General features: G+C 61.8%; 1 protein-coding gene across 1 annotated transcript in view; it reads left to right on the forward strand.

Moving 5' to 3' along the window:
* Positions 1-12,003, forward strand: part of GNG4 (G protein subunit gamma 4) — a 30,690-nt gene that overhangs the window by 837 nt on the left and 17,850 nt on the right. Inside the window, exons 2-3 of the mRNA XM_006145959.3 lie at positions 8,245-8,344; positions 9,578-9,685. Coding sequence (XP_006146021.1) covers positions 9,587-9,685 — 99 coding nt within the window. The 5' untranslated portion in view covers positions 8,245-8,344; positions 9,578-9,586. The remainder of the gene's footprint in view (positions 1-8,244; positions 8,345-9,577; positions 9,686-12,003) is intronic.

The following is a 12,003-nucleotide window of genomic DNA, read 5'->3' on the forward strand; positions in this document are numbered from 1 at the left end:
AGCCCCGGCAGGGAGGGCCCCGGGAGAGGACTGCGTGGAGGAGGTGGCGTGGCGAGCTGTCGTCCGACGCGGGAGCCCTGCCCGCCCCCTGCTCCCGGGGCACGCGACGAGGCGAGCTGGGGATCCTCCCGGGCCGCCCCGGGTGCTGGCGCGCTCCCCGCAGCGTCGCGGAGCTTTGGCTGAGCTGAATTGCCTCGGAGAGGACGGGAGGCCTGGGCGGGACCGAGTGCGTCCGGAAAGACCCGAATTCAGGAGCTGCTCCATTCCGGGTGTCGGGTATCGGGGACCAAGGCTTTGGGGGCCCCATGCTGGAGTTTGAAGTGATGGCGTGGACCGCGCCGGCCTCTCCAGGGAAGGCCCGCCCTGCCCCCTGCGCCCTGCGCCTCCCCCCCTTCCTGCCCAGGGAGGCGTGACGCCCTCGGCGGGACGGGAAAAGCCGCGGCCGCGGATCGGGCTGGGCGGCCGTCTCCACCGCGCGGAGGGGAGGCGCGGCGCGCTCTGCAGGCCCTGGCGCCGTGGGAGGCCCCTGTGGGCAGCCGGGGAGGAGCCCCGCCCAGCTCAGCCCTGGGACGCAGCCCCGGGTGGTGGCTGTCGGGCCGGGGTGGCCCGGCGGTCAGCGGGTACAGATGGCGTGGGGCCCCCTGCACATCAGGTGTGCGCGGAGGAGCGGGCTGTGGTCCGCTCTGCTGGGCACTGCTGGCCTCGGCAGGGGCTGGTTATTTAGGCTGAAGTGACGACTGGAACGGGATTCCTGCCGGCCGAGCTGTACCCGCGGAGGGCCTGCCTGGAACCCTTGGGCTGGCAGAGTCACCTGGGTCAGCAGCCGGAAACCGAAAACCGCTTTTCTTGTATTCATTTTACAGGCTTTAAAGCCAAAATGACAGTCCCCAGAGACACACCCCCCCCCATCTCAACCCATTTGAAGGGGTAGGACGGGGCGGAGGAGCAAGTGCCCAGAGCTGCCTGGGGGCGGAGACCCCAGGAAGTGTGCTGAGCCGCTCACTGGCTCACACCACTGCTTAGAGAGGAGCCCCGAGGGGGGAGAGCGCCTGCCCACTAGTGTGGGAGCGCCCTCCCTAGGAAGCCCGTCCTCAGAGCGCCCCTGCGCCCTCTGCCCTGCTCTCACCCCTGTGTTCCCGCAGAGCAGGCTCAGGGCCTTCATTGCCCAGATGTGTTGTTTTCTTCAACCAGAAGCTCCGATTTAAGTCTTTACCAGAAGTACTTCCAGACTGTCTCATGACTGGCCGGCAAGGGTACCTTAGCTGGAAGTCGGAAAGGCTAAATGAAAAAAGAAAGAAAAGAAAAGCTAAATGAATATTAGCAAAGAAGGACGAGGGGCTGCCCCATGGCCTAGTGGTTAAGAGAGCCAGGTGCAACTCAGTCAACCAGTTCAAGCCCTGGCCCCGTGCTGGCAGAGCACACTGGGTGTGCCCCCAACCCAGAGGGATGCAGACGGGAGGGGGCGCCCTCCCACGCAGTGCTGGCCTTTGCTGCGCACACGAGCCCTCGGGGAGTAGGAATGGTACACACAGGGTCGGTTCTAGGACAGTGCGACCGGAGGCTCCGAGGAGCAGCCCGAGACCATCTGAGCCAGACCCGACACGTGACCGGAAGTGCAAACACAGGCGAGATTTCCATTTAGGGAAGGACCAGGCGGCAAGGAAAGCCACTGAGGAAAACACCGCAGAGAAAACGGGTGTTAACGAGATGGTTGGGCCAGGCTGGCGCCATCCAGATGCCGTGACTTCCAGGGCCTGGGCTCCACAGTGGCCCCGTGGCGGTGCGTGCCCTGCTCACTGGCGGGACGTGGGGCTGGCCCTGGCGCCTGGGAGCTCGTCCTCCTGCGGCCCGGAGTCCTGGGGTCTCTGCATAAAAGTCACCAGAGGCCCAGCTAAAAGGACAGAGGGCTGGGGCGCCGGTCAGCGGGGCCGGAGGGGCCGGACATACCCTGTGCACGTCTTGTGTCCTCCCCACGTGGCGTGCAAGTGGCAAATCCAACAGTGGGTGCTGGAGTGCTCCCCAGGGAGTGTCGCGGTGGGGCTTTGGGGGCGAAGGGACCCTTCGAACTAAGGAGGAGTGTGGTCAGGTGGTGGGCGTGCCGTTGGGAGCTGGAGGGAGGGTAGAGAGCTGTGGACGCCAGTCCCGGCCTGCGGGGACACATGCCCTCCTGCGCAGACCTCGGGCCAGGTTTCCCGCAGCCTGCAGTTGGCTGTCCCTCCAGGGAGCCGTGTACCCCGAGCTGTGGAAGGCCCTAGCGGGGAGAAAGCTGCCACAGCTCTGAGTTGCCCCAGCCCCCTGTGCTCCGGGGCTTCGCTACCCCTACCCACCGCTACCGAGGAGGGCAGGCAGCCAGCATGGGAGGGAGGGACACGTTTCTGGTTCACCTGCAAGCTCTCACTCAGGCGCCTCCCAGCACACGGGAAGGTGTTAACATGGGGAACACGCCAGCCCTGGGCACTTCCGGTGGCCTGGCACGCATCTGTGTACAGGGGAGTACACTTTCTCCCAGAATGGCCCCCGGTTGAAAGTCTGGGCTTGAGAAGGGCTGAAATTGGCGGATGTGGGGGCTCTCAGGTGGGAGTGGGCCATTCTCCCAGGCGGCCAGAGCCAGCCCTGTGGCTTGGACACATGAGGACAGCAGTGTCCGGGCTGGGACACCGTCTTCCATGGGGCCAGGCTCTGCCAGGGTCGGGGCGAGCAGTCCGGCCGTGGCTCAGGGAGCCTGCGTCTGCTGACCCCTGCATGCCGGCCTGCCACCCGTGCCTGGTGGCTGTACCTGTGGCCTGTCTGTCCGGGTTTGGCGCACCGCCCTCCACCCCTCCGGGGCTCTGTCCCGTCCCTGCCTTCTCAGAGCCGTCCTTCAGAAAGGGCTGGATGGAGACCACCCCAAGCTTGCCCACGGAGAGGTCCCTGACCAGTCCCGGCAGGACAAGGATGGGACGTGGGCTTGACCCTGCCTGGCTGCCGCCCCAACTACCCAGCTCTGGGGCACCCCCTGCCCCTTCCTCAGAGTCTCATCTCGGGAGCCTGAGTCAGGTCAGAGGCTGTGGCACCCTCACCTTGTCCCTGAGCAGGGCTTTCAGATCGTGTCCCAAGAACTTGTCTGTCCTGCCATCACTGTCCTCGCTCCCGGAGGCCAAGGGCCCCGGGTGGCCAGAGCAGGGCAGGGAGCAGCGTGAGGAAGGCGGGGCCCCATGTGCAGAACCTCTTGCCCTCCCGGCTGGGCTCACCTCGCCAGGGGGAGGCAGGCAGCTTCAGGGCCCTGGGGGAGGCAGAGCAACTGCCCAGTGTCCCCTGGCAGTGTGGTGATGTAGCTTCCCGACACCACCGGGCTGGCGACGGAGAAAGTTACTGCCCATCTTCCCACTCCAGCACAGAGCTCAGCATCGCTGCAGGGGCGTCCGAGCCCATGTCTGCACCAGGGAATGCTGTGTAGACCACCGTGGATGGCCCGTGTTCATCTACAGGTGTCTGTGTGTGCAGATGCCTCTGGAACTGTCGGATAGCATGACTAGAGTGCATTACGGAGCTAGCCCGGCGTCTCTGTGCCCTGCTGTCCCTGAGTCCACAGACAGGCGACGTCAGAGCGCTGCTGGGAAGGGCTGCATGTTTTAAATTAGTTTTAGGGGACCAGCAGTTAGCATAATGGCTATGTCGCCGGACTCCCACGTAGTCGACTGCGGTTCGAGTCCCGGACCCGGTGGCTTAAACTCACACTGGGCGCGTGTGTGTGCGTGCCCAAGATCCCGAGAGGGATTGCGGCGTGGTCATCCCCCCTGGGGGGTGATTTCTCGCTTTCTGTCTGTCTCTGTCTGGCAAGCGCACACACCCTATAGCAAAAAGCTCTAAAAAATAAATTAAATTAAATTAAAAATAAATAAATAAAACAAATTAGTTTTAGAAGAGCCCCAACTTGTAAAAGCTTAAAGCGTCATGTTCTAGTGGTTAGGCGCCTGCCCTGGGAGCCTGAGCCCACACGGGCAACTGAGATTCAAATCTGGATCTCAACAGCTTGAAAAACACACTGGGTACGTGTGCATGCATGCCCGACCCCGACAGGATGGGAGGGGCTGCCTGTGCACTCGTGCCTGGACCCCGACAGGATGGGGGAGGGAGAAGGGGTCGCAGCAGGTCCATGCTCTGTCGGGAGTTACTCTCCCCCTCTGTCTCTGGTGCACACACACCGCCTGGCAATGATAAAAAAATCTTAAGAAAAGTTTTGTGCTTTAAACGCCTCAGAATGGTCGTCTCAAGTCCTGTTCCTAGTACGTGTCCAGGACTGGGTCATTAGCTGACGGCTCTGCTGCGGTCCCAGCTGCGCGTACCACCCTGCGGCTTCCCTCAGCTCTGGCTTCGGCAGGAGGCGCCTCCCAGAAACCTGTCCCCCCACCCCCAGCAGGGTGGGAGGTGTGGGGGATGGCTTTGAGGGACAGTGAGGACTAGTTCGTGACCCGTGGAACTGGTGCAGCACACACAGGGCCAGCTCTCTGGTTGCAGATCCGCCCCGTCCTTGGGCCAGGGTTCGTTTCACTGGGTGCAGACATGCCTTCACGGCCCTCCCCTTCTGCTTACACTCTTGATGAGTCAGACGTGAGGATGCATGCCTTGCTCTTCACAGCCTTGTCCTCGTTAGATTTTTCCCATCCCAGGGGCTTCTCCATCTGGTTGAGGGGGAAATAACCCTGAGCAGCAGGTGGCCAGATCCCACATGGCCGACCGTGAGATTAGAGCCCCGTATTCAGCCACTTGAAAAGCACGCCGCCTGCACGTGGGCGCCCAGAATCCGCTCGGGAGAGAGACGGAGAAGGGGTGTGATGTGGCCGCCCACCGTTGGGCCAGGGGTGCTTTCTTGCTTTTTCTCTTTCTCTTTAGTGGGGGGGCTTATCCTATAACAAAAAACTTTTTAAAGTTCTTTAGGAAAATGATTTCCAAGAGCTCGCCACTCCATGGCCTAGTGGCTAAGGGAGATGGATTCCACATGGCCAACCACAGTTTGAGTCCTGGAGCCAGCAGTGGACATGTGTGCATGCATGCCCAAAATCTCGCCAGGGTAGGGAAGCGAGAAGGGTGCAGTGTGACCACGGCCCTGTGGGAGCTCGCACCTGCCCCATGCTCTCTCTGGTGAGTGCACACCCTCTAGCAATTTAAAAGAAAAGTCCCAAGAATCTATTTGAGCAGAGGGACATTCATGAATCCCATAACATCGGCGCGCGGCCCAGGACCTCCCAGGGGTGCCCGGCAGGTTCCCAGCCCCTCCTGAACTCTCGCGTTCCTCTTCGCAGTCAGCGTGAAAAGCCCAGGCCCAGCAAGGTCAGGCTTCTTCCTCAAAGTCATGCTGCAAAGTGTCAGGCCTTTCCTCCAAGGCGCTGCTGGGACGAGTGCTCTGTCAATGGCTGTCTCTGGGTTCCGGATCATTTTCCACGCGGATGCCGTCTGCATGGGCAGTTAAGGGGAAGGCCCTGTCAGGCAGGGAGAAGTCTTGGTGACCCTGGACTCTGGCCCGGCAGGGTGACCATTGTCCCAGGTGTCCATGGAGCCAGGTGACCGTGGACTCCAGGTGTCTGTCGGCCTAGGTGACCGTGGAGCCAGGTGACTGTGGACCCGGTGACTAGGGACCCCAGGCGGGTCCTGATATTTACCAAGGAGGGAGGGGCCGGCAGGCAGGTCTGACTGCGAGTGGCGGGGTCTGCACACGTGCCAGGCCAGCGTGAGTGGAACACGGGCATGTGCCAGGCGGCGTCATGCACTCAGCCTCGGGAGTAAGTGCCTCTGAGCCTCACCCGTCGTCCCTGAGGGCTGGCCCTCCAGTGAGGTCTGGGAAGGGGGCGGGGTGAAGAGATGGGACAAGCCGCAGACAGAAAGGACATGTTTGGTTTGCCAGGCGTAGCTGCCAAAGAGCTGTCGGACATGAGCACATCGTAAAGCCCGACTGCGGGGAAATGAGCAGCCCTGTTAAAAATGAGCAAGGGACGGCCCAGCAGATGGTGTAATGGTTAGGTCTGGGCCATGGTCCAAGCACCAGACCCAGAGGCTTAAAATTCACATCAGGCACGTGTGCGCGCGTGCGCAAGATCCCGAGAGGACAATGGAGGAGAAGAGATTGTGGTGTGGCCATCCCCCCTGGGGGTGATTTCTCTCTTTCTGCCTCTCTCTCTCTCGCTCTCTCTCGTGAGTGCACATGCCCCAGAGCAAATCTCTCTCTAAATAAATCAACAAACAAGAGGGCCAGTCCCGTTCCTGGTGTTAAAGGGAGCCAGATGCCAAATGGCTGGCCATGGTTCAAGTCCTGGCCCCAGTGACTTGAAAACACACCAGGTACGTGTGCACAGGTGCCCCAGATCTCAACAGGACGGAGCAGTGGAGGAGAGGCGTGGTGTGGCCTCACTCCACAGGGAGCGCTTTCCCCTCTCCTCTCGCTCTCTGTGTCTCTTTGGCAAGTGTATGGACCCTCTGGCAAAAAAAATATATATAGATAGATAGATAGATATAGATATATCTATATATATATATATCCACAGCATATGCCATTAGGGAAATGCGAATTAAAACAGCAGTGTGGGTCCACCACACACCTCTGGAGTGGCCAAAATCCAGAACCCGGAGAGCACTGAACCTGGCCAGGCTGAGGAGACGGAGCGCCCATCCCGCGACAGAGCAGCTGCTTTGGAAGGCGGTTTCCCAGCAAACCGCACATCGCTTACCGTAAAGCCCAGCGACTGTGCTCTTTGGTGCTTGCCCCAGTGAGTTGAAAACATGTCCACACCAACACCTGCACGTGACGTCAGCAGCTTTAGTCTTGGAAACCACCAAGGTGTCCCTCGGTGGGTGGACGGGTAAACTGCGGTACGCCGAGACAGGCGAACGTACTCGGCACCAGGAAGAAACGGTATTCAGCCGTGGAAAGATGCAAGGCACCTTGGGTGTCATCACGGAGTGGGAGGAGCCAGTCTGAGGAGGCCACACCCTACCGTTGGCAGCTACTGGCACTGGAGAGCAACGGGCCAGGCCGGAGGGGTGACCAGTCGGAGCCCCGAGGTGGCCAGGGCTGTGGGACTGCTGTGCGGTGCTGGGATGGTAGAGACATGTCACCGTGTGTGACATTCACAGAGCACGCAGCACAAGAGGACCCTGAAACAACCAGACTTCTCCAGATAATTGGACCTCGAGTCGCACTAGCTTGAGTGCTGGCAGGACACCATGAACAGGTAGCTTTTAAACGGCATTTCCTTCTCACGGTCCTGGAGGCTGGGAACTCCAAGGTCAGGGTGAGAGCGTGGCCGGGTTCTCAGCTACCCTCTCCCAAAGCCAGCAGAACCTGCACGAGAGCCGCAGGGCAGTACTCGCTAGCGCAGACACGGACGTGGTCGACAGCGTACCGACGAGCTGGACTCCGCTGTCTGCAGGAGGGAGGGGGCTCCGTGGCGAGCGAGGGTTGTCTTAGAGATGGAAGGTCAAGAAATAGGGGGCGTGTGAGTTTGGGGTGCAGCGTTGTCCAGCGTGTCTGGAATGGGGTGGGAGGCAGGCAGGGCCAGCGGCAAGGTTGGAGAGGGAGCCCGCGTGGTCTGTGTGCCCGACAAGGTTGGAGGGCTCGCCCAGCCCCTGCTGCCTGAGAGTCCAGCCTTACTAGCCCCTGGCCCTGACCCGGTGGTGACCAGGCAGCACCAGCCCACTGTGTTACAGAGCCGGAGGTCAGAGGTCAGAGATGGAGGCAGTGGCCTGGCCTGGAGGCACTGCAGGGCTGTCCCTCCTGGGCGTTCCTCCAGGTCTCCGTCACCTTCCCCAGCGTCTCGAGGTGCCTGCCTTCCTGCGAGGCCCTGCTGCCTGCATGGCCTCCCCTCCCTCTGGCTCTGGCGCTCTGCTCCTGCCTCCATCTTTCACCCACGGAGGTGCTGACCCGTGATCGGCCACATTGTTTTCTCTGGGAAAAGGCATGAGATCTGGCCCCTGCTGTTCTCGTGTAACTGCCTACAGGCTCCATCTGTGTCCAGTGGATGTGACCGTCTACAGGGAAGATGCGTGGGCCACTTGTGTTGGGCAGAGGTGTGGCTGGGCACTGGGAGGGAAGGCTTGTCTGGGGAGGCTCATGGCCTGGGCCTTGGCGGTGGGCCCCGTCTTCCCTACGTGGGCCCAGGGTTCTGATCACTGTCTCCCGAGGCCCAGCATGAGTCCCTGGGCGGGTGGAGACACCAAGGGCCGAGGAGAGGAGAGCCGGGCTGCCCATAGACAGGTCTCTTGTGCTTGCAGGTGAGCCCCAATCGGAAGCCCAGGATCAGCCTCTCTGAGCATTGAGCGTCACCGCCAGCCTCTGTCCCTGCCCCAGCCTCTCACTGCCACTTCTCGGCAGGTAAGGGACTGACTTCCCCATCCAAGGGCAGGTCCCTGTGAACAGGGGTCTCTGCCAGGTGTGAGGGCTGGCCGGAACCTGTGTGCTGGTCTCCACCACCAGCTCCCGGCAGGCGTCCCTGTCCCACCCTCCTGCCTCCGGAGCCGGCGTGGCCCCTGCACAGCCTGCCCTTCCCAACTCACAGGTGTGCTCTTGGGGCAGGGCGTCCCGAGCCCTTCTGCAGGTCCTGGGCCTCGTCCAGGGAATGGCTATGCCCCAGGAGGAGACTCAGGACCACGCCTGCTCAGCTCGCTGGGGGGGCTGCTCCGTCCCTCTGTCCTCTGGGCAGCCCCCCTGCAGCTGTCCTCCTCCCTGTCCCATCTAGGGGACACTGGGAAGGCCCCCTGGCACCCATCCTTCCCGATTCTCAGGCTGCTCCGAAGCCAGGAGGCCAGAACCCGGCCTGGGCTCCTCACCCTGGTCCCGGCCTGGCCTTGCCTGTGCGGCTGAAGAGCAGCTCTGCCCACAGCCTCCAGAGACGTGGGTGTGCCCAGAGGCTGGCCCGGGCAGAAGGTGCTTCCAGGGGGCCGAGAGCCCAGTCGGACCCCTTGGCAGGCCCCTGCATGTGACTTTGTTGCGTCTCCACTTTGTCCCTGCTCCCATGTCCCACTTCAGTCAAGGGACATGTGCGGGGAAGACACGGAAGCCCATGCAGCAACGTGGCACCTGGGTCACCTTGCAAAGGCATTTAGGGCAGGGAGGGGCTGGAGTCTGGGCCAGGCCTGGCTCTGGGTGGACCCAGTGGCACAGGCCTGGATGCAGGAGGGTGGGTGCGCAGAGAGCCCCATGCACCAGCAGAACAGGGCGCCCGAAAGCTGTAGCGACTGAGTCTCCGTCTCCTGCTGACGGAAGTTCCCAGGCAAGGCAGGCTGGCCAGGTGGCACGCCGATGTCACTGGCTGACCTGTCTTGGTACGAGAACCTTTGTGTCGCCTTTGACCACCCGAGTAGCCCTGTGCACACCTGGCCAGTTCAGCACGCATGTAAGTGCTGCTCACGCCGGGCACCACCCGATGCTCGTCCCTGGCACCGAGAGCGTCTGTCCAGGCTGAGGTGCTGGCTTGTCCCCTCTCTGGAGAGCAGCTCCCTGCTTACCCCAGGGGGCGACTCCCAGACACCCTGGCTGGGGCAGGTGCTCTCAGTGGCAGATCCCTGCAGAGGGGGACTGCCACCCTCTGGCTGTGGTCGCTTCCAGGGCAGCAGCATGAGAGAGACCGTGGCCAACCATAGCACCGCCAGCATCTCCCAGGCCAGGAAGGCCGTGGAGCAGCTGAAGATGGAAGCCTGCATGGACCGGGTCAAGGTGAGCGCCGAGCGGCCGGGAGTCAGCGTCGCCCTGGGCCAGCCCGGGCCACCGTCGTTTACAGGCAGGGCTCTGGGGGCGTGGGCACGGTGCACGGCCGCGGGCGGTGCTGGCGTGGACACCTGTGCTGCTGGCCACTGAGCTCTGCTGTCTTGTCAGCGGGCAGGGAGGCAGGCTCAAGGACGACGTCAGGCCCCGCAGCTGTGCCTGGGACGGGAACTTCAGGGTTACGCAGCATCGGGCGTCATCCAGGGCGCCGTTGGGGGAAGCGCAGACCCCTGCCTGCTTGCCCGGAGCCCCTTTGGGGAGAGTGAGGATGGGCCGGCCTCCGCCGTGCTGCTGAGGGCAGCAGGCTCCAGAGCGAGGGATTCGGGACTCTGACAGCAGGAGGCAAGCCACAGGCTGCGTCTGTGGTCTCTGGGGACTCACCGGGGGCTTGCCTGGCCATCTGGGACTCAAACGAGACCGAGTCCAGGCAGAGCGAGCCGTCCGCCCTGGGCTGGCAGTACCGGCCCGGTCTCCGGGAGGAGCAGCCCTGCAAGGGCAGTGAGGGCGCAGTGCCAGACAATGGGCCACACCCTTCCCTGGAGTGGCACCTGTCACCTGCCATGTTCCTGGGTCTGCAGGCCACCAGGTAACCACCCGAACTCCAGGCAGCCCCAGTATGGCCGGAATTGAAGCCAGTGCCCCGGCCGGCAGGCACCCCGGTGACGGCCAGCACAGTGGGTCTCCGAGCTCAGGGCTCTGTGGAGTGACTGGTGGGCCGGGGCGGGCTCTAGTCTGTCGTCTGTCTTCCTAACTTCTTCAGCTCACGGCTTTGGAGGTCCTCGAGGGTCATGATGAGGGCCTTCCGACTGGTGGGGGCTCTCTGCAGGGCCTGAGGCGCAGGAATCGCATGGCGTCCCACTTTTCGGGCCCCCTCTTCTGTTCTAAGGGTTCCGACAGTGGCAGCAAGCCCCACAAGCGAGACGGTTCTGGGTATCCACTTCTGGCATTCAAAGCCTTTTCCTTTTCTTTCCTTTTTCTTTTTTTTTTTAAGAATTGTTTTATTTACCTTTATTTATTGTTATTATTTTCCAATTTGACCAGATAGAGACGGGGGGTGGGGAAGTGAGAAAGTGAGCCACCATGTCCAAGACTTGAACCAAGTGGGACAGTGTGAGTCCAGTGCCTTTAACCACCATGCCACCTACCGGTTCCGAGAGAATTTTGCTATGTGGCGCATGTTCGCCAGAGAGACAGGAAGCAAGAAATCACCGCCTGGAGGGATGGCCACCCGCAATCCCTCCTCTTCTTGGGATTTTAGGCATGCACGCGCACGGGCCCAGTGAAGCCACTGGGTCTGGGCTGAACCTCGGTTGACTACGTGGGAGTCCAATGACGTAACTATTCCGCCATCTGCTGGTCCCTCGAAGCCTTTCTCATTAGCTCGGGCGGGCTAGCTGCTGTCAGAAATCAGAAAATGGGGCTATCCTGGTGGCACAAGCTGCAGCCCTGCTGCACAAGCTGGGCCCGCAGAGAGGCCCGGGTCCCGCTCGTGTACCGCTCGTGTACCAGTCTTCCCTGGAAATGAGGTCGGCGGGGTCGTCTGGGCGTCTGCCTGGAAGGGTAGAAAGTTGCCTCTAAGCGAGGTTGCACACCCACGCTCACAGCAGCTTATCACAGCGGCAGGCGTGGAAGCAGCCCAGTGTCCCCACGGGAGAGTAGGCACACAGGGCGTGGGTGGGCGCGGCGCGGAACACCACTCAGCCTGGAAAGGAGGCGAATTCTAGCTTGTGCTGCAACATGAGCGAACCTTGAGGACGTCGAGCTAAGTGAAATGAGCCACGAAAAGACAGGACACCGTGTGGTTTTGCTTGTACGAGGTTCCTGCAGCAGTCACGCGTGGAGACAGGAAGTTGAACGGCAGTGGCAGGGTTGGGGAGGGAGGGTGGCGCGTTCTGTTCAGACAGTTTTGTAAGATAGGAGAGGTCTAGAGAGAGGGGGTGAGGGCCACGCGACCACGTGGATGAATCTGGCTCCACTGAGCTGTGTTCCTGTGGGTCTCAGACGGCATATTCTGTGTTAGGTTCATTTACCGACAGACACATTTGCTTACACGAGCACGCACATCTGTAGGAACGTGTAGGTACCATCACGTGTCTTACAGAAGTGTTTTCTGTACACGGGTCGCAATACGTGCACCCGGTCGCTGTGGGCCTGTCCTGCCCGAGGAGTCCGTGCCCTCTGGTCCATGTCAGCATAGGCCCAAGCGCTCCCAGCACTGTGGAAGCCCCTCCGTCCAGCCTCGGCCCTGCTGGCCCCCTTCCTCTCCCCGC

This window comes from Tupaia chinensis, unplaced genomic scaffold, assembly GCF_000334495.1.
Source record: "Tupaia chinensis unplaced genomic scaffold, TupChi_1.0 Scaffold000161_1, whole genome shotgun sequence".
NCBI lineage: Eukaryota > Metazoa > Chordata > Mammalia > Scandentia > Tupaiidae > Tupaia > Tupaia belangeri.